Source organism: Rattus rattus, chromosome 5 (genome assembly GCF_011064425.1).
Source record: "Rattus rattus isolate New Zealand chromosome 5, Rrattus_CSIRO_v1, whole genome shotgun sequence".
NCBI lineage: Eukaryota > Metazoa > Chordata > Mammalia > Rodentia > Muridae > Rattus > Rattus rattus.
Window position 1 is genome coordinate 97,075,652 of NC_046158.1, and position 26,450 is coordinate 97,102,101.

At 53.4% G+C, this 26,450-nt stretch overlaps 1 protein-coding gene across 6 annotated transcripts; it reads left to right on the forward strand.

The window, feature by feature from the left end:
* Window positions 1-26,450, forward strand: Bahd1 (bromo adjacent homology domain containing 1). 6 transcript variants are annotated; one of them, XM_032903942.1, is made up of 7 exons: window positions 1-20; window positions 17,899-19,320; window positions 21,078-21,460; window positions 22,178-22,337; window positions 22,756-22,832; window positions 23,533-23,633; window positions 24,320-26,450. In XM_032903942.1, the coding sequence occupies exons 2-7, from the start codon at window positions 17,913-17,915 to the stop codon at window positions 24,507-24,509; spliced, it is 2,319 nt and encodes a 772-aa protein (XP_032759833.1). In that variant the 5' UTR covers window positions 1-20; window positions 17,899-17,912; the 3' UTR covers window positions 24,510-26,450. The 6 variants fall into 6 exon arrangements, with proteins under 6 accessions (XP_032759833.1, XP_032759836.1, XP_032759835.1 ...); XM_032903945.1 differs by lacking the exon at window positions 1-20 and adding an exon at window positions 4,704-4,834; XM_032903944.1 differs by lacking the exon at window positions 1-20 and adding an exon at window positions 4,736-4,834 and having other exon boundaries at window positions 23,542-23,633.

A 26,450-nucleotide genomic window follows, 5' to 3' on the forward strand; every position in this document is an offset into this window, starting at 1 on the left:
ATGCAGAAGAGGTGGCTTTAGTGAGTGCGACTTGTGACTATTCCTCTCCGGCTGAAGCGCCCTCGGGCCCCTCTCCGCCATTTATGCCCCCCCCCCAGCCCCAAGGGCTGAATGAACCTATGTGCCTAGTAAGCGGCGGAGAGAAGATGCAGCTTTGCTGCGCTCTAGGGAGCCGAGGTGTGCCCATCCCCCAGCCTTTGACGGGTGGGGGTGCAGGCGGACCCCAGGGACGCCGACTAGGGCAGGAAGGAGCCTGAAATAGGTATAAGCAGCAGTTGTTGGCACTGCAGGGAGGCAACTCGCCTGTGGGGTAGAGAATGAATCTTAAGAGGAAGGACAGGGGACCCAACGAGGCGAAGTCTTGTGTCAAAGGGAAGGAGAATACAGAAACGGTTTTCGCTGGGAGGGGCAGCCTGCCAAGACTTCCCTGGCTAGCAATCTGCAGGGTAGCGCTGGACAGATGGGGGTTTGGGACATAGCATCATGGAATGCGGTCCCCAAAGTCTAAGCGCTGGAGGTTTATAGGAAGACTGGTCCCACACAGACCCCCTACATCACCTTGATCCCACAGACCATTCCGTGGCCCTTAGGGAAGAGAAACAATCCTCTTCTTTGATGGGTACTCAACAACTGGCTCCTTGGTGGCAGGAGGGGGCCCAGCCCTTTCGGCTTAGTTACAAAGAGAGCACTTCTGACTCTCCCATCCCTAGGGAAAGAAGCCACAGCAGGTAAAAACCAGACTTCTACACTTGGCTTTGCCTGGGGGTAAATAATTTCCGGAGGTCCCTTTAAGGAGGGGGTGTTCTGATCCCTTTAAGAGTGAGCAGGTCCCAGCAAAAGGACTATAAAAGTCTGACTTTATTTCCCCACCCCTGGGGGCTTCCTTTGGTGGGGGAGGGGCAAGTATTGATGATGAATTTAATCTATGATGAGGAAGGAGTCCCTCCAGAAGAGAGCCATTCCTTCATCTTGTTCAGTGGGGCTTGAGGGTCAGGTCCTTCAGTGTTGAAGAACCTGGAATTTGGACGGTCTGAGGTGAGACAGGGGAGGGATGCCTGCCCACACTCAGCCAGGAGACACCTGGGCAGGACATGGAGGTAGGTGAAAGTGGTAAGTGCCACCTTCACAGAAACTGCTGCGGGCTTGGGTTCCCTGCCCCGTGCCAGTGGCTGGATCTCAGGGCAGGCGGTCTGCTGGGACTGCAGCGGCAGTGGGGGAGGTGCCTCTCTGCTGAACTGGGGATGACAGAGCATCCAGTCTGTCCCTGCTGTCAGTCTGGTTGTACGTGGTGGGGGAAGGGTGTGCAGCACGTTCTCTCTGGCCCTGGATGTTCTGCTGGCTTCTAACTCCTTTTCTCGGCTTTCTTGCTCCAAGGGAGCTAACCCTTTCTGATGGGTCTGGAGATGCCCAGGTAGAGCAAACCTCTGCTAAGGGGGCTAGTCGTGGAGACCTGATGAATCAATCCATCCATTTCCAGATCAAATGACAAACCCTTTTTTGGCGAGAGAGAGGAAAGGTGACAGCCCTCAGGCACTGGCACAGCTGTTCTGGTGGAGTGGGATGGGAGCTGCCTGTACTAAGGAAGAGACTATGGGAGCAGGAGCCTTTTCCAGATGTGCTGATTAAGGCTTATTATAAAGATAAAGGGTGTGTGTGTGTGTGCGTGCGTGTGTGTGCGCGTGCGTGTGTGTGTGTGTGTGTGTGTGGTGTGTGTGCGCGCGTGTGCGTGTGTGTGTGTGTGTGTTTATCCGGGAACTAAATGGTCAAAGGCCGGGTAGAAACCCCAGATTGAGATTAAGTATTTCTAAAACAGAAAGGCTCTGAATTGGGAAGGAGGGTGGTCCAGATGCAGGGGTCCCTGAAAACGGAGTGAAAGAGAACAGGAGGCCACAAACTCCCTTAGGAGCACCAAGCAACCTGTTTAAAACTCTGGCCTCCTCTTGGCTGGCTGGTGGACCAGTGTTAAGAAGCAAGAGAGAAGGGGACCCAGGAGAGCAATGGGCTGCTAAAGGAGGAACATCAAGTGCCTTTGGAAAACCTGTCCTCCTCCTTCCAGACTCTACCCCCAGCCAGAAGCCCACTGAGCCAGAGCCTCCTGGGGCAAATGAGCCAGTCAGCCATAGGGAGAGGTCTGAGGGCAGAATTCCGTTGGCTATCCAGCAGGATGGGCACTCTAAGTAGCTCCTGGGTCCTTCTCCTCCATCAGGATTCTCTCTTCCCTTCCCCTTGGGTCCCAAATAAGTCAACTTCGTCTGGTATCAGGAGTTTTACCCAAAGCTTCCAGGGAGAAGCCCCCATCAGCAGTCTTGCTCTTCAGTTCCCAGGCTAAACATGGGCTGCTACTTGAGTTTCTTCCCCTCTGACCAGTTAACATTTGTCTTCTTGATCCTCACATTCTCACCCCACCCCCAACCCCCATCATCAGAGAGCCTGTTCTTCTACCTGTTCACCTAAGTGGCCAGAGGTACCCTCTACTCCCAGTTTGAGGAGGACTGGGGTCTATATCCTGAGACACGATAATGGACTTGGCTGAGGGGAGGGGCTAACTTTGTGAGATGGGAAGTATAGCTGGCCTGTGTGTGCTGGGGAGCACTGCAGGGTACCTTTGCCTTAGGAGGATCAGTGAGTCCTTAAGTGCCCTACTTTCCGAGGATTGGGATTTTGCCTTCCCTAAGGATGGGAAGTAGAAGGAAAGAGGTACTAAGAGTTTGGCCATTTGAGAAGTTGGCACACTATGATTTTAGCACGGCCTTGGTAAACCATGTCCTGTAGACTAGCTAGGTAGTCTAGGAGACCCCGGGGCAGTTCTTATTCATTCATTCATATTCTCATATTCTCATTTCTCTCTCTCTCTCTCTCTCTCTCTCTCTCCCTCCTCTCCCTCCCTCCCTCCCCCTCCCCCTCCCTCTCTCCTCCCTCTCTCCTGAGGGAAGTCTCATTGCCCAGCTACAGAGGCTGGTAGCCCTAGTTATCTTAAAAGCTGCTCGGGTCAGCGCGTCAGTAGCACGGTCTAGGAAAGGTGGGGAACTGTATAGAGTGTAGGAGGAGCCCCTAAGCCACTCTCCAAGGCTCGTTTTTTCCTGCTTACTAACCAGGTTTCTTCAGCACTCTGGGCGCTTCTCTGCCCTAGGCGTTCCAGGGCCCAGCCCCTCCCCGGCTGCTCCCAGGCTCGGGTGACTTGACACTACCCTTTCTGCTCCTGCTCCTTTACCTCCCAAAGCGCCCCTCCCCCACCTGAATTGGGAATGAGGCTTTGTTCAGGGGTGGACTCGGTATTTCTCAAGAACCTACTGTGTGCACATTACGACTCCTTGAAGTGAAGTCCTGGGCTGGCTCTGACGCTACAAGGTGTCCAGGACACGGCCCCTTCCCGCACCTCCCAGGGACTTCCCACCCCTTCGTATGACCTCAGCCTGCTTTGCCCACCCACCCAGCTGACCCCGAGAGCGTGCTCAGGCTTGGAAAAGCACGTCTGTGGGTGTGAGAGACGGAGCCACAGCATAAGGTGACTATGGGGAAGCTAGGTAAGTGTCTGCACTGGTTCTACCCAGGCTTGGGGACGCGAAGGAGTGTGTCCAGCCGCGCCTGTTGGGCTGCCCGCCCCTTTCCCTCTCCCCCGGAGAGCTCTGATGTTCCCCGCGGTGGTGGTAGAGGGTGTGTGGGTGTCAAGGACTCACAGACCAGGCTCTGCTGTCAGCTGGAAATGGATGAGGGTTCAACACTTGGCTTCTGAAAGAGGGCGAATTGGGAGCTAGGGTGGGGGGCGGTAGGTGAAGGGCAGAAAGAGGAAAAAGAGATGCGGGTGAGGGGTTACGGAGCCAGGACCGACCTTGCTAGGAAGGAAAGGAGACGTGGCAAGCAGGGAAGTCGGAAAGATGAGGCAAGGGCGGGAGGGGCTTCTTAGCAGTCGGGGCCCTTTCGCGCGAGTCTGGGGCCCTTTCAGAGGAAAGGGGGTGTTGGTCTTGCTTGAATTTTTCGGTTGGTCTTCCCGAAGCTTTGCCATGGGGGCAGCAGCCTGAGGAGGGTGGGGTGCCCCCTCGGCCCTCAGTTTACTGTAGCGGGTGCTGGAGAGGTTACGAGGGAAGAGAGATGTAGAAGGGTGATGGTCAGGGCGGGGGCGCGCTAAGATTTTTCAGGGTGGGGGTCTGCAGTGAGGTGCTGGGGCTTCAGGGTCAGGTCACCATGGGATAGTGGCTCAGGCTCCAAAGACCAGGAGAAAATACAAGAAGCCGGCAAAGAAAATCATCCCCCGCCACCACCCTTGGCACCGTACCCCTCCCCCCAGGCCCCACCACTCCCCGCACCGCCTCCCCCGGCCGCCTCGTGCTGCCCCCTGCGTCGGGACGACCGACCCACGATTCTGATTGGTTGGAGACCGGGAGGGGGAGCCGAGGGCCGGATTGGCTGGCGGGGCCAGCGCAGGGCGGGGCGGCTGATTGGCGGAGCTTGCCGAGGGGCGCGCCGCTGATTGGCTGGGGACGAGGAAGCAGGAAGGAGGGCGGCGGAGGCTCCGCTCGGGGAGTTTGTGGGGAACCGCGAGCGGCGTAGCGGATCCCGGAGCCTGGCCCCTGCTGCTCGCCCGTCCGGCCGCCTGCCCCGCCCGTCCGGCCCCAGCCGTCTGCCCGCCCTGGCCAGGCGCGCCTGCCCCCCCTGACGGCCCTGCCCGACCGCGGCCCCTGCCCGCCTGCCCGGCCCTGGCCCCCAGGAGGAGGAGGCGCTGACGCAGCAGCGTGGAGCCCGGGAATTGAGCGCCCCCGGGGTTCCAGCCGCCGGATTCCAGCCCGGCCAGGGCCTGCGGGCGCCCAAAGCCGCGCCGTCCGCGCCGCTCGTCCCGGTGAGCTAGGAGCTGGGATCCAGGAGGGGGAAGGGGAGGGCGAACGAGCGAGAGCGAGCGAGCGAGCGAGCTAGGTAGGCGGACTAGCAAAAGGGAGAGGACCGGCCGCCCGTCAGCGCGCCCCGCCGAGCGCGCCGCGCCGCCCCCCGCCAGCCCCGGGAAGGACGGACGGACGACAAGAAGCAGGTGCGGCTGCCTGCCCGCCCGCGCGCGCCGCCTCCCTCCCCGGGTCCGGCGCTGCGGTCCCGCCATCGGGGAGCACTGCGCGCCTCGAGGTGACAGCCCCCGGGGGGCGCCCGCCTCGCAGACCGGGGGCGGGGTGGGTGGCGGCCGCAGGGTGGCAGCTTGGCCGGGCGGCGGCGGCGCGGGCGTCCCGGGCTACGGAGGGCGGGAGGACGCGGGGTGCTTCCTCGCCGCGGCGGAGCCGGCTCGCCTCCGAGTGCGCGGGCGGCAAGGCCCCCGCCAAGCCCCCTCCCCCATCGTGGTCCCCGAGGCTAGGGGCCGCTGCTGGGGGCGTCGCCGCGGGAGCGCCCTCTCGGGGTGGGGGGCGCCCTCCAGGGTTGGGAGCTGACCGGCAATTGCCGGAGGGGGGGTGGGGATGGGGGCCGCGTCAGGGCGAGGGGTAGTGTGGACCCGATCCGGTCGGGCTGAAGGAAGGGAGGCGCCGAAGACGGAAGGGGACCGGTTCGAACAGCGAGTGTGGGCCGCGGGAGGCCCTGTGGGGACCGTGCGGGGCGGCGGCCGAGTCCGAGGTAGGGCGGGGGGAATCGAAGTTGTCAGACCGCCTCTAAGTGACAGCGGGACCCGGTGCTCCAGGCCCGGCCTGGTTGTGCCCTGCCAGCCCCGCCGCCTCTCCTCTGGGGCCGGGGGCCGGGTCAGGTCGGGCCCAAGGGGCCCGCTCGGCGGTGAAGAGCCGGACAAAGGCGGCGCCCAAGCGGGCGCAGGTAGTGGTATCAGGGAGGGGAGCGAGTCCGGGGCACCCACCCCAAGGGGCGGGCACGGGGCCGGACTCTGCCCTGGGGACTGCGGGGGCCGGGGCGTCCACCGGGAGGAGCTGCGGCACTGGCTCTGGGCTGTAGCCGCAGATATCCTCGCGGCTCCGGGAAGAGTGGGGTCGACTTAGCCAAGGCGGAGGGGCAGGGTTGGGGGGTGTGCGCACCGAGTGCCCTGGCCGGTGGCGAATGGGCTGGTGGACTCAGAGGCGAGCAGAGCCTGCTACCAGTGAGAGGCTTTCAGCAAGTCTGCCTATCGGTAGAGGTTTAACTCCACCTGGGATGTCTCCTAGTGGCCCATTGTCGGCAATCTTAAGAGCACAGACGGCTACTTGGATTGGGACTAAGGGACCCCACCCCCCAACACACACACCCACTGTGCTTGGCGATGCCTTCACTATTGCTGTAGCAGTTTTCCTTAGGCAAGAAGGTACCCACATAGGGACAAGATAAGCTGAGTCCATAAATTGAGGCAGAAATTTGATGACATAAAATAAGGTTTCCAGCTCTCTTTTGTACCACCTGACACGTTTCTCCCCAGCTTCTACACCTCCATAGTCTTCTACCAAAAAGGAAAAAGCCTCAGGGGGACCACATTTCTCGGGGACACCACTGTCCTAGGACACTTTGGAATCTCTGGCTTAAGCTGTGAGAGTACTGCTAACCCCAGCGGTGAGCAGCTCTAGGCTGTATGCTGTTTATCCGTTTGTGAGAATCCACTCGGCTCCCGTGCCCCTCCTCATGTGATTGGGTTGGGAACAGGAAGAGAGGAGACTCAGGCTGATAACAGCTGAGAACATGGCCTTTTGCTGAGAAAAATCTGGGTTGGAGTGGCACACCACTGGGACTGGTCAAGAGCAGCACTCGGCTGTGTTTGGCTCTAAGCCCACCTTTAGGAAGCTGCTGTCTGCCAAAGGAGCAGGAACAGCAGGGGGTGGAGTTCATTCAGAGCACCCCATCTCTCCCCAGGAGAGTCTGGACCCCAGTTTGGGTGGAGTCGAGGCTTGTGAGGAAAGGGGGGTATTACTTCACACAAGAGACTGAAGTTTGTTTGAGAGAGTTTAATTGTATGTCTAAAATCCAGAGAAGGCTGGAGAATCTCTTTTGCTGGGGTTGTACTGTACGAGATTTCTTTTGGTGGCAGTCAGAAGGGTGACCTGGTTTGGCTGCTGGAAGGTGGGAATTGCCAAAATAACATTTCCCTCTGTGACGGGGGCTTAACCTGGCAAGAGATACTTGTCTGTCAGATGAATGTTTAGGACGGCTGGCTCTGGGGAGTTGAGCCATTAAAGAGATGTGTTTTCACTCTGCATTTCTTCGGTCCCTCTGCTCTTTGCTTTCTCCTATGTCTCCTCATTCCAGAACTGAGGCTAGCCTGGGACTTGCAGGGAGTATCCTCTCTTTGCCTCCTGGTGTGTGCTACCATTGCTGGCGTTGGTGTCTTCTTTTCGGTGTCTCTTTCCCTTCCTTTCTGTTGCCATGTTCCCCGGGGTCATTTTCCTCTTGCTTCCTCTGGCTCTTCTGATCCAGTCTGTACACAGCTACCAGATCTTTCTCCCAAAGCACCCCTTTCACCAGTCAGTTTCTTACTCATGAAATTGTGCTTGCCTCTTTTTCCCGCAGCCTGACCCTAGGCAGTGTCCCTAAGGCTATTCCATAGTCCTGCTGAGCACTTTTGTCTCTCCCTGCCCTTGCTCCCCAGCTCCTACCCTTCCTTCTCTCCCACTTGTCCATTATCTTGGTGTTGCTCAGGCCCGGGAGCTTGTGAAAATGGGCTGTCTAACATGGTGTCTTCCCAAGTGTTTCATAGATTGGAAGGTTCTGAAGGGCAGTGAGCTAGAACGTGTGTGTCTGAGGGTAGTCTAATCTTCCTCTGTGTTGTGTGATGCGGAATTCAGTGGGGATGGAGGGGAACTTTGGCTCTTCTAGAAATGCTCAGTATGGATTTAGTCCTTGGAGGTCTCTGCCCTTTTCTGCGAAAGGTATATAAAAATAGGGCATGTCTGTGAGGTTCTGGCCATGGGCATGTTAACTGCCGTTTCTGACCCATCTGCTGCTGAAGTCAGCCTGTAGATTGTTCACATGACACCACACAGACAAGAGTTGGAAAGGGGCTGTGATCCTGTTCTCCTGTCCCCACTAGACCTTCTCTTTCTGTACCCAGCTTTGCCGTGTGTTTGAATTTTACTTGTTGTCTATGCTGCATGAATCCATATGGTTTACCTCTTGTCTGGGTGTCAGTGAGGGAGAAAACACTTCGGAGAACACAGAAGAAAAATGAACCTGGGTCAGTCCCTTCGATCGGATTTGTAGGGTTCCTTCTATAGTAAGTGTTTTGACTGGCTTTGGGGGCTATATCTGTCCCAAGGTAGAGCCTTGGAATGCTATTGTTCCAGCTGTTTGAGAAGTTGGTGTGTTGACAATCAAGCCTAGACCATGGGGGCATGGGAGAAGAGACTGGCTTGGAGATAGGGGATAAAGAAAGATACCTCCTGCACCCATCCTCTTCCCCCCAAACCTTTCAGTTGTGCCCCAGTTTGATGATTAATGAACAAGCATTTACCTTCCAATCGGGAAGGCCACCCCTCACAGTTGCCATGGCAATGCAGACCTCTCCCCCATCAATTAAGAAAAAAAAAATCCTACTTCTCTTTTACTGTAACAGAAAAGCCACCTCAGAAAGCCTCTCCTGAGTGCCTTCCTCTGCCTGTGCTGTCTGCATCTGGGAACACAGTCCTTTCCCTCTTCAGGGACATCACTTGAATTTCTTCACCTTGAGCAGTTTTTGCCCCTCTTGGAGCCAGCAGCTCTAGAACCATCAGAAGAGGAAACAACCTTTTAATTTATTCATCCATAATGCAAATTACAATCCAGAAAGAACCCTTCTCTCTTCTGTAGAGATAGAGGAAGTGGCTCCTTACACTCAGTGTTTAGAAACATGAATTGGGTAGCAGTCAAAAAGGAAATTTCAGTAGACCTGAAAGGAATTCAGCCTAGCATATCTGCTTGAAATTGGAATTCAGTGAAAATTGGCTAATTATTTTCATTTCTCCCCACCTCTCCATCGTAGCAGCTAGGAGGACTTAAAATGTTTTCATTTTATCTACTTTTGTTCCTCTTGGCCTTGCTCAGGCAACATCTGGCCTCAGTGCCCTGTCGAAAGGTGAATCATTAAGGAGGAGAAAAAAATCCAAAGGGGGGGGAAAATCCCCAGAGCTGAAAAGTAGCCTGTGTTGAACTGAAGCTGCCAGCCGAGGCTGCTGAGTTTATGGAGCATTATATGAACAGCCCAACATTAAAGGGCCTCCTTTTTATGAATGGGTTGCGAAGAATGTAAATAAAGCAGCATCTCTCAATGGGGAAGCATTTCACATAAGCAGCACTACCCCAGCCCAAGTATTTATGGAGCTTGCTAGCACAGTCTGTCTGCAAGGCTTGTTTGCTTTGTGACTTTGGAGGGACTTTGGTTCTGATGCAGCCTCAGCGCTCTCCTTGTCTTGATGGACCAACACATTGTCTTTTAGCTCTCAAAAGATGGGAAATACCATGTGTGGTCCAGAACTTATGAAAATTAGTAGCAAAGGCTCCTGACACCTAGTTCTTAGGTTCTGTAGCTCCTGACCCCTCCGACTCCTTAAATCTTCCACATCAGGCCTGGGAGGTCTTAGATGATGAGACCCTGCCTAGTTTTTATGGGAGCCACATAGCTGGAATAAAATGGACTGGTTTGGAAGTCAGCTCCTATATGGTTCTCCAGCCCATCTCCTGGTTTTGCTGCTAATGAGGTATAAGCTGTCTAAAAGAGATAGAAGAAGCAATGGGTTTCAAACACCCAGCTCTGGGGTCCCAGGATAGGTTTAGGTAGCCAGCTCTCCCAGGCATCTAGGTGAGAAAGCTGGGGGTGAGAGGCCACTGGGTTAGGAGAACAGGACCCAGAGTGTAGTCACTGTCCTAGAATCACGTTACTACATTTCTTTTTGCACAGGGCAGTTATGTTATTTATCTGATTCAATGTGGAGGGACCTCTTCAGGCTTGATCTGCCAGGGAAGAATGAGAGTTAGTCTCTAAGTCTGGCTTTACGAGTGGGTAACTTCCAAAGTACCATAACTAAGTTACTTGAATGAAAAGACAGGTGGTTTTTTTTAAAGTTAATGATATTGGTACTGGTTAAGGACTTTCTTGGGTCTAATTATTTTCTCTTGCCTCTGTTCTTGCTCTGTGAGATTTGGAAAGGACAGATCTGTTGATTCCCTAGCCTGGAGTAAAGGAATGTATTCAATTTCTGCCTCTGTGAATACAACTTTTTCTGGTGTCCTGCTGAGGAATGGGTCCTTCACATGTAGTCCCGTGTCCAGAGTGTTGAGATAACACGATTTATTTATCAGCTTTCTGTGTGGCCAGGTGGTTCAGAGTGTGCTCTTAGGGTAGTTACTGTCCGGGTGCCACTTGATACCCTGAGATCCTGAAAAGTTTGTGAGAAGCACAGAACTGTCAGGGTCAACCAGGGCCTTCCCAGCCTTGGGTTGGTGTCCCTTGCTTTGTACCTGTAGGTCCTCACACAGTTTCCACTGAATGCAGAAAAAAAGAATTAGATGGTGAGGAAATAATCTTTAGAGAAGATCGAGGGTAGTAGAGATTGTCTGCTCTGAAGAAAGGAGGCCAGGAGCAGTTACTCTGTCTCCATAAGTTTTCAGTGGGTGTCCACACCACGATAGCCCACCCTGAGTCTCCACTGCAAACTAAGCCAGGAGAAAGGGATTTCCTTCAGGCCTGCAGACTGGTGTCAGTGCTGAGAAAAGCTCTTTTTCTGGGTTTACTGTAAAATTTGATCTCTCAAGAACACACACCACTTTCTAGATAATAAATTGGGTTTGTTTCGAAAATGCTTATAAGAGTTTATGCCCAACTCGGAGCCAACTTTTCTGTCTGTCTGTCTGTCTGTCTGAGATAGGATCCTGTGTAGCTTAGCCTACCTGGAACACTCCTCCTTTTGCTTCCCTTTGAGTGCTAGGATTACAGATGTGTGAACAAACACATCTGTCTGTATGAACAGTTCTTTAAACTGAAAATTCAAGAAAAACTATTCTTACGCTGGGCTGTGACCTCTCTAAGCCTGTGAGGTCTTAGAGAGCGGCAGCATGGTAACAGCGTAGAAGTGTGGGCTTTGAGGTCCATCTGGACCCTGCCTCTCTGCCCTTATAATAAATAGGAGGTGAGGTGGGGGGAGGGAGGGCGTGTGTGCCACGTGCATGTCACGTGCGAGTGAGCACACATGTGCACTCAGATCATCAACCTTGGCAGTGTGTGCCTTTACCTGCAGAGCCCCCCCACACACACACTCAATCCATACATCTTCTTCCTCCTCCTCCTCCCCCTCCTCCTCCTTCTCCTCTTCTTTTTTAATGAACTTTTTTGTATCTGTTTCCATCTGCTGAAGATGTGATGGTAACGACTTTTTCCTAGAACTGTTGTGAGGATAGATGCAGTGATTGTCATGTGCTAGGTGTTTCTGGGTATCCAGAATACAGAATAGCATTCCTGACAGAGCAGGAGGCTCTGGTGAATCAAGTTCTCTTGGCTGCTGATTACACCTTTCCATCTTTTCTGGGTTTATTTTGAGAGACAAGGTCTCTCATGCAACTTAGGCAGGCCTCACATTTACCGTGTAGCCAAGGATGACTCTAAACTTTTGATCCTCCTGCCTCCAACCCCAGAGTGCTGGGGATCAGATCCATGACTGCCAGCATTGGGCCAGCATCGGGCAAGCACTATACTTTATCCCCAGCCTAGCCTGGGCATTCTTTTGTCATAAACGTACATACACTTAATCTTAATGGTTGGTGGGAGGTAACAAGTAGAATCTTTTCCTTGAGGTAGCTAGGGCAAATTGGGGGAGAGAAAGAGAGGGTCGTGAAAGAGTTGAGTAAATATAAGTTAGTGAATGTGAGTTTGAATAGGCACAGTGGACTCAGGAATGAGGGGGAAAGTTGAAGGCCAGAGGGATCCCTAATCTATGTGAAGTCCTTGGGTTGCTTCAAAAGCAGTTTGTCTGGGAGCGTACCCTACTTTGTGTCTTTTGGGTTTCAGTTGTGTACCTGGTAAAGCATGTACATGTACACGTTCCAAAATGGACTGGGGAAAATACCCAGAAATCTAAAATACGTAACAGATCCAAGCATTTTAAATTAGGAGTTTTCAACCCTTGCGAGTCAAGCCAGCAGCCAGGTAAGCCTTGTGGCTGGAATTTAGTAGTGGGGAAGTCATCCTACCTAACCCTCCCCCAGGCTTGCGACCTGTTGAGGTAACGTCGCAGCCTGCCAGTGACTCCCTCCCTCGGTGGCATGTTTGGAAGGCTTGGCCTTGGGACTTGTTTTTTGTGGCAGCCATGTTCAGGAGGTTCTTTGTTGGGAAGGTCTGGGGTAGAGCTCTCCTTCTGACTTGGTGGGTCACTTCTGTTCAGGACCTGGAGGTAGCTGGCAAGCAACTGGGGTCTCCCTGTCTTACCCAGGCTGATTTGAAACTCTCGAGCTGAGCACGGCTTAAAAATCCCTCCTCCCCCTTTTTCTTTTACTGCTGCTGGGGATTTGCAAATGTTAGGCAAGGAAATGCTTTCCCTCTGAGGTCCATCCAGAGCACTGTCCTGGTGACTGAACCAGTGCACATTCTTTACTCCTCCTGGACAGGCTCGAAGAACAGGTTGGTAAGCTGTGGACTCTTAAAGGAATGCTGCATCAGTAATGCAAGGTATTCTCGTTAGTTGCTAAAAGCCCATTATTGAGATACGGGAAGTGCTGTCCCTATTCCTGTCTCCAAACAGCTGCTCAGAGCAATGGGTTGTGCCCCAAGCATAAGTTTGTTTCTGCTAACCCAGCCTGGGCAGTGTGGCATATGGTAGTGGGGTTTGAGGAAACCTGGCCTGGAGATCCTGTACCCCCACCTCGGAATAGCCCTTGTGGAACCCACCAGGCAGAATATAGGGAAAGTTTCTTCTATCTGTTGTCTTCTTGCATCCTGGTACTTAGGGATGGCTCGCACTGCCTTCCCTGCTGGGCTTTTGTTCTCACAACGCACCTGGTGTGTCTTAGGCCCTCAGTTGAATCAGAAGTGCTCTCTGCAAATCTCTCGGCCAGCTCCAGCCCCCACCCCCCATCATATCCTTCTCATAGCTGGTCCTCCCTCACCCCAGCTCCCCTGCAGTCCACTAGCACACGCTCCAGTTTCTGCCTTTTGCACTTTTATTTTCATCCCTTAGCCTGGTACTTGTGGAGGGAGAGGGGAGAATGGGCTAGGGCTGGAGAGGTGGCTCAGTCTCAGGTTTGACTCCCAACACCCACAGTGATCACAGTTGTTTGTAACTCCGGTCTCAGAGGTTCTGATGCCCTGTTCTGACTCTGGTGGGTACCAGACACAGATGGTACACATACATGCAGTCAAACACTCAGTACACACAAGGTAATTTGTAAAAATGAGAAGAAAGAATGGGCTTGTATTAAGTGCCTGGTGTATACTCAGCACTCGATACATGTTCTTACTCAATCCTAAAAACAAAGTCTTGCTTTGAAAAGCAAACCAAGCAAGACATGGAATTCAGGCTTTTTTCCAGTCTTGATCAGGTCTCAGCTCTGCTGTGTGGGGCTGACGGTGGGGACAAAGGTTGTAAGAGGTGCTGGGTATGAGCAGTAGTTGCTCTGAGTGCTCTTGGGAGCACCAGGAAGAGCTAGGGGAGGGTAAATTGACTAAGGTAGAGGCTTGGACTTTTAAACAAATCCCCTAAGACCAACAGTGTGGCTCGTGGGTGAAGACATTTGCTGCCAAGCTTGAGTTCAATGTTCAGAACCCTCCTTGCAGAAGGAGAGAACTAACTCTCCCACAAGTTGTCCTCTGACCACCACAGTTCTATTGGCATATGCACTCATACACATATGCACATACCAAAAAAAAAAAAAAAATTAAAGAAAGCCCCAAAAGACTAGTTGGTATTGCATGTGGTTACCTTCTAATTTGTCAGTCACATGGAACAGAACATAGACATTATTAAAGCACGGTGCTTTCTGCCCACTCTCCTTGTTTAGGAATCTGTAGATAGGAAAGGTGCTTGCTGTCTTTTCTCCCTTCAGCCCCTGCCTGTTGGGGCTTTGTCTCAACACTGAAGCATTGGCAGTTTCTGACCATCAAGAACTTAGCATTTCTGTTGTTACTACCCAAAACTTTGATCTCCGACAGACATGGGAGTCTGTATCATCCCCCCAACACCCCCCAAACTCCGCAGTGGATCTGTGTGCCTTTATAGTTACTGGAAGGGGGCTGCCTGGCTTTGGCCTGTGGGTTCTCATGCTGGAGTCATCGGAATTGATAAAAGTCAGTCCTGACTTTGAGGTTGAGCTGAGCTGGCATAACCAGGTCCTGCCTGCTATTCACTCTGTCTCTGGGGTCCCAGAGGCCACACTGTGACCTGTGAGGAGCAGGTGTGGTCTTATAGGGACTCAACAGTATTGGTGCCGCCTGTGGATGGCAGGTGTGACTCCTCAGATGGATGCCAGACCTAAGAGCAATCAAAAACATGTCCGTCTCAGAGTCGGGCCCGGTCTACCTTCTGTAGGTGCTGTCTTTCACCAGAGAATGGAGCAGTGTAGTACCTTTGCCTGGCTTTACCATAAGTAGTCCAGCGCAGGAGCGCCTGTTCTCCCAGGTGCCATTACACGTGCACACGGGAGGGAGACTCCGCCTTTGCATGGTTGTTGCTCTTCTTCTCCAGTAGGAAGATTCAAGAGAGCCAGTGTTTCTGACAATAGTTAACTCCTGTCAGGGGTGGAGCAGCTCCGGCCCTAAGATTGGGGCACTGTAGTAAGGGGAGCAAGAGTCAGTTCTGAGGCTCTCTTCCTATCCAAGGGCAGATTTAGTTATGGGAGTAATTCGTATTATGACCTCAGCCATCCCCTGACCTCCCTTGCTTGGAGCCTTCAGATGGACACAGAGCACTTTGCTTGTGTACTGCATCACAGGATGGTCAGGATGGTGTGTGGTGATCTGTACACAAGAGACAGAACATCTTGCCTTTCTGCTTCTGGGGGGTGGGGAGGGCTTCTGCTAGCCCCAGGCAGATCTGAGTCAAACTGAAGCCTAGCCCTACTTGCTCACCCTTACATTTCAGATCCCCCTCTGTGTGGAGCCTTTGATGTACCTAGAGTGGAAATCACTGGCTTGCCAGATTAGTGTATACTCATGGGGGTTTTGGATTTAACTCGTGGGGTCTTTGACCTAGAAGCCCTCTGGCCAGCCACTGTCCTTCAAGGCAGCTGTTCAGAGCTGATGACAGTCAGACTGGTTTTCCCCAGTGGGAGCTTGCTTGATACCAGCTCAGTGAAGGTAATTGCCTGGGGGCTTCCTTCTCCCAAGGGGCCAGCGTGGTTGTGCAGAGGTAGGCTGTTCTAGAGAGCAGAAGAGCAGTGCTCAAGTACCCACAGCATCACCACTTGTCAGCGATAGAAAGTTCCCGGTTGAATTAGTGTAAATGAGAGAGCCTTCAAGACGTCTCTCCTTCTGGAATGGGGGCCAGGCCCACTGCATGCCTGGGATTTCCTTCCCTCCAGTTGAAGGACTCCTCACCCCCCACCCCACCCCCACCCCACCCCAACCCCCGCAAGCTGCAAGCCCCTCCACCCAGCCCCACCCCAGGGAAAAGCTGCTGCTGAGGTTCTCACAGGTGCTTCTGAGCATGACTCACACCAGCTCTCTAATAGCCAAGTGCAGCAAGAGCCGCCGGCAGAGACCCCAGCCTCTCCTCAGCCACTGAGGCACCACATGAAAGCTGGGGGTTATTGCACCATGTGCTTTGATGGCCCTGGCAGTCTTCAGCCGGTGACAGGAGGTTTGGCAGATGCAGAGGAGGCTAGCAGGAGGCTCCTGTGCTCGGCTTGGAAACAGGACTTGCTCCCGAATGTCCAGCCCTGGGGAGAAGGGGGTGGTGGTGCAGAGGGTCTGTGAGTACTGAATGGGAGGTTAAACGTGAGGCCATCTCTGCAGGGGACACACACTCCAGGGATAGTCTCCTGAAAGTGGCCACTGCTTTTTCTTCCCACCACTTTGCTTGGAAGCTTTAGGGTGCTAAGAGGGAAAGACGTGAGTATATCTGAGGACAGTCAGCACTCCCAGGTAACCAACGCGCAGCAGGCAGCCAGTCTCCCACCCACAGCCCTTCCACCAGCCATGCTGCTCTCTCGGGCTTGCGCCCTTCCCCACCCCCCTTTGCTCTGTACTTGATATCCATGTGTTCAAAGGCCACAGGGCCAGGTGACCTCACCCTTGGCCCCCAGCCATTCCCCGGCCCAGCTGCTCTGGCAACTTGGGGCCTGTTGAGGGGCTTCAGCCCATGTTTAGCTGTATTGTCTGATCATTCATCCTTCATCTCTGAGCTCCTCGGGGATGGGGAAGTAGGACTTTGCTTTGTCCGGAAATGCAGATAGGGTTGTTGTAGTCAGTGGTGCTTGCTCTTGGCTGTTCCACTGCCAGCACAGGGCACTCTGGTTTGAGGAAGGGGTGTGTGGGTTGTCACACTCGGGTGCTTTTGAGCGTGAAAGGGGCACGCTGGTGAGGATGCTGAGCGGCCAGGGCAGTGGTCACCGATTCAAAGCAGAATAGAGCTCCACAGAGCCCTGGGCTCGTTCAGAGCTCTGCCATTTAGGAATGAATGGATTTGCTTCCTCTGACTCCGACATGCCTGGGACCTGGTTTTGGACAGCGGCAGATCCCCGCACGAGCCATTGCTTCTTCCCTTTCGCAGGTTTCCCAGTCCTTTCTCCTTGAGGGTTGTCTACACTGCCCTCTCAGCTGAGTTTTCTCAGCACCCTGTCTATGCTAGTGCAGCGTGTCTGTACAGAGAGGGCACCCAGGGAGCCCCGCCACTAGCCTATGATCACAGAACTAACTGGGGGAAACTTGGTGAAGCCTGGAAATCCTCAGGCTTGGGTTTTCAGGGCTAAGCCGCCCCATCAAGGACTTCTTCAGAATGAATAACAACAGCGGGAAACTAAGCTGAAAAGCCTTGCCTGCAGTGTGAGGAAGGCTCCTGAGGTGCCTGAGGAGGAGCGTGCACTGTCTGGCACCTCACTTGGCAGCCTTTGTGCTTTGGAGACTCGATGGGAAGTGAAGGGCTCTGCAGGCTGGCCACCCTCCCTCACCCCTGCAGTTGTGCATTGTCTTCACGTGCAAGTGTGCAGTGCACAGCTCAGCTAGCTCTGTGTGGCCTTTGTGCCTTAGAACTTGGGATCGGGCTGCCCCACATGTGGACAGGGGTCACCAACAAACAAGTTAGGGATCAGGCCTGGTCATGGGTATCCTCAGGCTTCCTTTCTGCCCACTACCTGACACCTTGCCTATCCAGAAAAACTGAGGAACAGGGCAAAGCTTAGAAGGAGCACTGCTTTGACTCCTTACTGGCTTTGACCCTAGCCCAATAGCCTTACCAGTAGTGGCACTCTGAGCTGCCTTTCCCTAGAATCTGAACCAAATTATGTGGGGTCACACTCAGGCCTCAGCTTTCTTAGAGGTTTTCTAGATTTTCAGTTATGGCCCTCTTGCTTTATGTGTCATGTAAAGTGTCCTGCCAGCAGGCAGGTTCTTCAGCTCAACTCTGCCCATCTTTTTCATCCCGTGGCTAGTCCAGGGTTGAGGGAGCAGTCAGCAGTGCTTTGATCGAGTTTCTGAAATGCTCCTACCACCTAGCCCCATTCTGGCTGTGTTTTCACAGCTCCTCTTGAGTGTCTAGTGGGGAGAAAAGAAGTGGTCTGGTCGTCGCTTTCGCTCCTCCTGTGCCTTGGCACCGTTTTCTGGGACACTCCGCAGGCTTGCTGGACTTATTTCATGGGGACTTGGTGCTAGAAGGAGAGAAGGGAGCCAGTCCTTGAACAGCTACTGAGTCTTCCCGCATGCATCTGGAAGGCTGACCCTAGGAAACTACAAGTGAAGGACGAGAGCAGGAGTGAGCCGGAGTCGCCTTGGGTGAGGTGGGTGGGCCGCAGTGGAGGAAAGGGGGCAGTGACAGGTCTTCTCATTGCCTGCCTTCTGTCCTGCAGCTTGGAGGGATTCCATGACACACACTCGGAGGAAGTCCCTTCCTATGCTGAGTTCCGGCCCCACTGGCCGAGGGGAGCCCCTGCAGATGGAAGACAGCAGTGTGGAGCAGGGGGCGGAGGACGTGGAGCCAGGCATGCCTGAGAGCCCTGGATACCTTACAGGACGCCGCAAGAACTACCCTTTGCGCAAACGTTCACTGGTTCCAGAGAAGCCCAAAGCTTGCAAAGTGCTGCTGACTCGCCTGGAAAATGTGGCTGGTCCTCGAAGTGCAGATGAGGCTGACGAGCTGCCCCCTGACCTGCCCAAGGCCCCTAGTCCAACCCCATCCAGTGAGGATGCTGGTCTTGTGCAGCCCCGCAAGCGGCGCCTAGCCTCCCTTAACGCAGAGGCCCTTAATAACCTGCTGCTGGAGAGGGAGGACACCAGCAGCCTGGCAGGTGCCCGCCGAAGCAGAGGTGGGGACCCTCACCGCAGCCGGGACCGGGCCACAGGGTCCTGGTCTTTCTCTAAGAAGCGACCTCGGCTGGGAGATCTTGAAGAAGGAAGTAGGGACCTGTCCCCAGAGCTAGCCCCAGATGAAGGTGCCCGTAGAGATGGAGACCCAGCTCCTAAGAGACTGGCTAGCCTAAATGCCGCTGCCTTCTTAAAACTCAGCCAGGAGCGGGAGCTACCTCTTCGACCTTCTCGTGCCCAAGCAGAAGCAGATGGGCGCTCCACTGAGCCCCTGGCGCCCAAAGTCCTGCGGCCGAAGGTCAATGGCAAGAACTGTCCCAAGGCTCGGCAAGGGGCTGGCTCCGGGGAGGCCACGGGGCCCCCCAACTGGCAGGAGCAACCTGAGGAGCGTTGGCCATCTGCTCCTCCTCGAGGGCCACCCATCCAGCCATCTCACCAGGCCCCGGGCAAAGCTCTGGAGAACCCCTTGCGCCCCAACCTGCCTCTGCTGATGGGTGGGCAGGCAGCCCTGAAGCCAGAGCCTGGGCGTCCGGGCGAGGAGTCACCTGCCCCCAAGCAGGAACTGCATCAGCCCTCTTTCCCTGCACCTCAGCTGTCTCCGCTGCCGATGCCTGGCAACCCAGCCGACTACAGTGGTCCATGTGGAGGGCCTGAGCTCACTGCACTGGGCAGCTTCTACCTGTACTGTGGCCAAGATGGGCTGCAATGTGGGAGTTACTCCCCTTGCCCCATGCTCCCAGAAGGCAAGCTGTCTCCGGTGGCAGCCCCCAATGAGGGGCTGCTCATGGCCCCAAGCTCAGTGCCCTCTGGTGTTCCTTTCCAGCACCCTCCTTGGAGCGCATCTCGATACTGCTCCAGCGAGGACACTGGAGCAAATGGCTACAGCATCTGTGGAGTGTTGCCTCTATCTCTCACTCATATTGGCACTACCTGTGGTGGCTGCCCCTACAAAATGCCTTTCACCGCAGGTAAGCCTTGTGGGGACACATGGTGTGCTGGGGCGGGGTGTTTAATACATGGCATCCTAGGAGGCTGGGATATAGCTCTGGACAGAGGCTCTGTTGGGTTTATGTGCCGCCAGGGAGGCAGGGAACTTTGAGAAGGGAGATCTCTGCTCATTTAGATAGTGTTCTCAGCCTAGGAACAGCCCCAGGAAAGTGCCCCATGGTTAGCTCTTAGGGCCTGCTTTGCCTAGACTGTCAGTGAGATTTCTCAACTTGGAAGTTAATTAACATTGCCATGGAATGGGACAGAAAGGTCTTTCCTCCCATACTGGGATTCCCCTCAGACTCCTAGTTACAGGAGTTAGGTAGGGTCTTCTGTAAAACTGTGGTACAAGTCTATAAGCTCAGCTACATGGAAGGCTGACTCGTGCTTTAAGTCCAGCTAGGACTTACAGAAAGAGACCCCATCTCTAACAAAAATAGAAGAAGACTCGGGGCTTAGCCATGATAGGAATGTTGACTTGGTATGTATGCATGGGGTTCAGTCCCCAGTCAGGGGGAGAAAGAATCAAACTAGGGTTTTGCCAAGCCATTCTTACGTGCGCTCTGCCCTGGGCTCTCCCTCCTCCCTTGGAAATCTGCCATTCTTCGTGTTCCAGAGACCGAAAACATGCTGGCTGAGTTGAGCATTCATAGGAAGCGCACGGGCTCAGGAAGGTGTTCGGGGGTGGTGGGAGCTCCGGCTGTGCAGGCTTTGAGAAAGACAAGGTGCACAGACATGGTATGTGTGAACAGTTGTGTGTAGACAGGGTAGGTGGCCATCCGAGAAGAGACCAGCAGTACTCTCTGCTGTGGTCACAGTGGGATCAGACATCGGCATGGTTCATGCCCAACATGAACAGCATTAGACTGGAAAGATTGTCCACATCTGTCTCTCCAGGCTGCTTTCTCTAGCTTCTGGGTAGAAATGAGGTGACTAAAGCCATCCTGACCAGCAGGTCTGCCCTGTATGAGAGAGGTGAGGGCTGGGCCTTCTCCATGATCTTCCTTCCTTCCCCACACCCCTTCATGTAGGGGTCTATAAAACAACTTTATAGACCACTTGACTCTGGCCAGACTGGTTATGTCAGGTTCTAGCATGAATCAAGTCCTAAGAAACCAGAACACACTGTGTCTTGGCTTTTCCTCTTATACCCTCACTCTGATAAGTAAGACACCCCCACCCCCCCAGTAAGCACCGTGTGAGTGCTTGACACACAAGTCACCAAGGCGTGTAATTAGGCAGACTCAGCCAAAGTCCCTGGTTGAAATGCACCCATACCCCATGACCATTGGATAAGCCAGTGACTGCTCTGTCTTTCTTCATTGTAAAGTATGTTAGTACCTATCTCAGACTTGTTGTAAGGGTGAAATGAGTTAATATGTAAATAAGGAAAACAGGAAATTCTGTGTCATACTTGAAAGCACTACTTAATATTTCTCTGAGGGACCAGAGTGACTTGCCTGGGGTCACATCGCTGGTAAGTGGTAGGTGTGGGACTCATTCCAATCTGACTCCAGAACCCCTGCTCTTCAGTACTGTGAAAACCCTAGAGAAGCTTAAGTCAGAGCTAAAGAAGATGTTTTTGCTGTCACTCCATCCAGTTAGAAAGGGACACATAAATGTCTGCAGCCCAGTTTCCAAGGTGAAGAAAGAGCCCAAGTGAGGCTTGAGACCTGAAAGCAGATCCTAAAGGGGTCACTGTTGATCCTACCTGCCTTGACCCACTCTCCTTTTCTAGAAGGCTGCAGGTCACTCGGCCAATTGGAATTTCCTCTCCCAGAAGCTGGCCACCCAGCCTCACCTGCTCACCCCCTCCTGGGATGCCCTGTACCCAGTGTGCCACCTGCAGCAGAGCCTATCCCCCATCTTCAAACGCCCATCTCGGAGCCCCAGACAGTAGCCCGGGCGTGCCCTCAGAGCGCCAAGCCTCCAAGCGGCTCCAAGTCAGGTCTGCGCACAGGCTCCAGCTGCCGGCACACTGTGAGGAGCAAGGCTGCCCGCAGGCCCAGCCACCCCAAGCAGCCACGTGCCCAGCGCCCACGTCCTCGCCGCCGCCGGCGCCGCCGCACTAATGGCTGGGTGCCTGTAGGTGCTGCCTGCGAGAAGGCAGTGTATGTCCTGGTGAGTGTTAGTGCTTAGCTGGTGGGAACAAGTCGGGGCGATAGGACACAGGACATGTAATAAGATGGGTTTGGCTACTTGGTTCACTTCAAGAACCAAATATGTTGCTCCCAGCCCCCCACCCCGCCCCCTTCCCCTCCTCCAGTCCTGTACCACATGCCCTAGTAGTTTCTGTCACCTATTCTCAGTGACCTCAATCTCCAGCTTCTTATCCCTGTTCAGTCCACCTTCCACCCTACACTGAAGTAGGGATCCTTTGGAGAGAGTGTTTAGGAGGATTCGGGGAGGACAAGGAGTGTTAAATGATAGAAGAGCCCAGGGAAGTGGAAACGCTATCAGCCAAAATGCATTGAGCGCTTCCGAAATTGGATATCAGAACCAACCAAGCTGAGCACTCTGTGCCTTATGCTCTCCACTGCCATATGTAGCGTGTACTCCACGGTCTCGTGGATAAGGAGACTGAGGCCTAGGTAAATTGACCAAGGCTTTGCCACTTAAACTGATTATTTAAGGGTTCAAATTCAGACCACACCATTAGTGCAGATGCTTAGAGACTCAGCTACATTCCCACCAGTCACTCTTTTGCCAAGCATAGGAGTTCCCCATGGTGGGTTGACTGCCCAGATGAAGGGAAGTGGATATCGTTCCCTGCTTCCCTCCATTCTCATGCTGAGTGTGGCTCTGAACTCGTATCTCTGTTCTTGGTTTGTTGCCCAGGATGAGCCAGAACCTGCCATCAGAAAGAGTTACCAGGCAGTTGAGCGACATGGAGAGACAATCCGAGTCCGAGACACTGTCCTCCTCAAGTCAGGTCCAAGAAAGACGTCTACACCTTATGTGGCCAAGATCTCTGCCCTCTGGGAGAACCCTGAGTCAGGTACCTGTTCCTCAGACTGGGAACCAAAGGAACAGCTGCCCTCAGTTGGCCCCTGCCTAGAGTTTGGCCTGGCACAAGAGCACCATTCTTGGCAGAGTCTGCTGACCCTTCATCTGGGGTCTTGTCTCCTGCGGAGGCTGTAGCAACCTTGTGACTTGAGTTGAATCTGTGCACTCATTCTGTTAGCCTGATCACTTGCCCCATACCTCACCCGCCAGAGCCTTCTTCCCATCTCTCCATGTCTAACAGCATTCCAGGCTGCTGAATGCTTGGCCTCCGTCAGAGGACACAGGTGGCCAGAGCCTGTAGGATTGGGCCAGTAGCTGGGGTTGGACAAACTTCTAGGGCAGGTGGCCAGCCTGTCTTAAATAAGCAGGGTTGCCAGCTCCAGCATGACCTCGTCTGTTGTCCCCCCTAGGAGAACTGATGATGAGCCTCCTGTGGTATTACAGGCCTGAGCACTTACAGGGAGGCCGCAGCCCCAGCATGCATGAGGTGAGCTGCCTGGCAGGGGAGGGGGCAGAACAAGAGGTTGTGGCATTAAAAGACGGCATAAGGAGGGTACAGCTAGGAGACAGCCAAGTCCCTGGGGTTTAGCCCCTCCCAAACACTGTCCCAACTTGTGTTCCAAAGGGGAATAATGACACTTGAGGGCCAGGAACTTTGAAAATGGGAGTGAGTAGTTAGGTCCTAAGCACAGGATGGTGAGGTAGCACTGTTCACCTAGCCCCTTTAAGTACCTACAACACTCAGAACCTCCGAGCTGAGTGCCCATAGGCTGAGGGTGGGCCAAATGCACCTTTTATTTCCTTTCCTTTTGCAAAAACTTTTTTCTTTTTCTTTCTTTTTTATTCTGTTTGTTTGTTTTGCTTTTTGTTTTTGAAACAGTCTCACCATATCATTCTGGCTAGCCTGGCACTTGATATGGGTAGACCAAGTTGGCCTTGAACTCACTGAGATACAACTGCTAGGATTAAAGGCATACACCAGAACACTGCCCCATTGGCGGGATGTTTCATTTCATGAGGGAGAGAGATTGGTCTCCTTTCCTCTTAGGATCGGTGTGGGCAGTCGGGTCAAGACTTAGACTACACTGACTCGCTTGCTGAAGGTGGCGAAGGCCAGCGTGTTCCTAGAGTTAGGTGCCTCTTTCTAGCTCCCATAACCAACTAAGCTGCTCCTGTCTCTCCTTGAGCCTTTGCAGAATGAAGTTTTTGCGTCGAGACATCAGGACCAGAACAGTGTGGCCTGCATTGAAGAGAAGTGCTATGTGCTAACCTTTGCTGAGTACTGCAGGTAGGTAGTACTCTGCACCAGTACCTGGCCTCTTCCCTCAGACTCAGCTAGGGTGATTTGGGGGAGCTGCATGGAGTTTCAAGGAATAACTATGCTCTAGGCCAAGAGTCTTAAAGACGCAGAGTGTTCTTTTCTAAAACTTTCCTCTAACACCTTTTTTTTGTTTGGTTTGGTTTGGTTTGGTTTGGTTTGGTTTGGTTTGGTTTGGTTTGGTTTGCTACTGATAGTCCTGGCTGTCCTGGATGCTATAGATCAGGCTGACTTCAAACTCCAAGTGATCCACCTGCCTCTGCCTCCTGAGGGCTAGAAGAAAAGGCATGTGTTACCACACTTGGCTAGGGTTTGTTTGTTTTTTGTTTTTGTTTTTTTTTTAATTAGCAGAACTGTCCCCTACTGAGGTAATTAGAGAGTACAGTTTAACCCAGTCCTCATGAGCATGTTGTAGCCCACTACCGTTCTGAGAGAAATCTAGGAAAATGGGAGAGAGGTATTTAAGAGAGAAAGCCCTGGAAGCTGAATGTGTCCAGGGGCTGAAGTCAACTGGAAGTTGACAGGTGCACACAGCCTTGGTAGTAAGAGTAAAAGCATGTCATCTCTCGGGTCCAGCTCAGTGATAGGGTGGGGAAGGAGTTGGTTTTCTTGAAAAAAGTGATTGTACTAAAGGCAGTTATGGTGTATCACTACAGATTCTGTGCCATGGCCAAGCGCCGGGGTGAGGGCCTTCCCAGCCGGAAGACAGCACTGGTGCCCCCGTCTGCAGACTACTCCACCCCACCACACCGCACAGTGCCGGAGGACACAGACCCAGAGCTGGTGTTCCTTTGCCGCCATGTCTATGACTTCCGCCATGGCCGCATCCTCAAGAACCCCCAGTAGCCTCTTCATGCTCATAGTGGGGCTGCCTTCGGGAAGATGGGGCCTGGGGCAGGGGGGCACTGCTTGAAGCACAGCACTTGGTTAAGGGGCCATGGGTTGCTGGCCTGTGGTTCTCTCTGGGGGGAGGGAGGGCAGGGGCCCTATAGATTCAGGGCCCCTTGGGAGAAAGGGAGGCCAGGATATGAGAAAGGTATCTAAACCCTCAGTTTGGCCTGGGGTGCCCATCTGTGCACCCCAGGGTAGAGAATCCCGAAGATTTGGTCTTCCCTGAGGTTGGGTCAAGCCTGAGGGACATGGCCAAAGAAGGGCAGGGACAAGTAGAAGGGGTAAGGTCCTTCCAGAACCAGGCCTACCAGGCCCTTTTCTAGCCTCTCTCAGGCCTTCCAAGGGGAGCAGGAGCCAGCTTTACCTCACCCACTGTGACCCGCTGCTTCCCTGTCAGCCTGGGACCAGACTCTGCAGATTCTAGCACAGCTCTGGCTTGTTCCAGTGAGTCAAGAGAGCCGAGCTTTGACTTCCTCTTCCTGGACTCGAGGCTTTTCCCTGGCTTTCTTCCTTTACCACCGCAGTAGCCACTGGTGCTGGCACAAGTTGACCCTGCCCACCCCTGGGTGTCAGCCTCATGTCAGCTTGCCATTAAGGGTCACCCAGCAGGTCTGGCTTCCCAGAATACTGGTCAGCATGGAGTTCATCATGTCTGGAAGAGCAGATGCGTGCTGGGAGAGGGTGGGGGCAGGGGACAAGGAAAATTGCTACCTGATTTGTTGAAGATTTCTCCTCTTGCCTTATACTTGGAGGTTCTGGGAAACCTCTTGCAGAACTTCACATGTGACTCTTCAAGCCACACCCACCTGAAGTCAAACCAAAGGAGTGTTGTGGCTCCTCTTGCCCTGCCACCCCTTACCCTAGTCTTTTGTAGATTGCACTAATTTACATCCCAGTGAAAACCAACACTGTATCAGTCCACAGACCAGAGCTGCAGCCACTTCCTCTAGGAGCTAGGCCCTGCATTTTTCAGTTCATTCCTGTTGCCCAGAGATTATTCTAGCCTCATGCTCCCCACAAGTGATTGATTGATCAGAAGGCTCAGTGCCCTGTGGTCCTGGGCTGAGGGGCTGAAGCCTGACTATTTGTACCTTGTTTGTACCAAAGAGGAGCATGGGATCAGGGAAGGTGCAGTGCAGGGAAGTGTGGTTTGGGCCCAGCGCTGGCCACCTGTCACCCAGGCAATTCTACAAGGGCGTGTTTTGGGGGCATCATTCTGAGGACATGGCACTGGGGTAAGGATAGTCTGACACAGGCTACTTTGGGAGGTGGAAGTGAACCCTGGCGGCAAAGACCTAGCAACCCCAGGTCCAGACCCTGATCCTTAGAAGATAAACTGCTCCTGATGGGTAATTGGGCTGATGAGGCCTGCAGGCCTCTTGGGTTAATTTCTTTTGTTTTGAAAGCCCTGTCCCAAACCCAAAGTGAAGACTTCACATTGAATAAGCTCTTTGGAGGAAGGCATCAGTCTGAAAGAGCGAGGCGTAAGTAAGTTGTCAAGAGTGGAGATGGACCCCTTTGGCGCCTGCTCCTGCTAGAGTGCTGCCAAGGAGCCCAGCCTCGCCCACAGGAGAGGAGATAAGGCCCTCCTAGGAGGCAAGGGCTGCTGCCCAGATGTTAAATGCTTTTGGAATCTCTTTAGATGTGGAAATATTTTTTCGAACATGAAAATGCAGCTGGTAGAATTTCAATGGAAGTATAATCCATGTAAAATATATTTTAGTTGATATTTTGTAAAATGCACTTTTTGTGTGTGTCGATCCTGGTTTCCCAGATCTGTATTTCAGTGTTTACAAGGGAGGGGCACCTTTCCTAACCTCCCTTTTGACAGAGATTAGAAGTACTTCTTTAAGAAAAATAAATAAATTTGAGAAATTGTATTGATTTAGAAAAGAA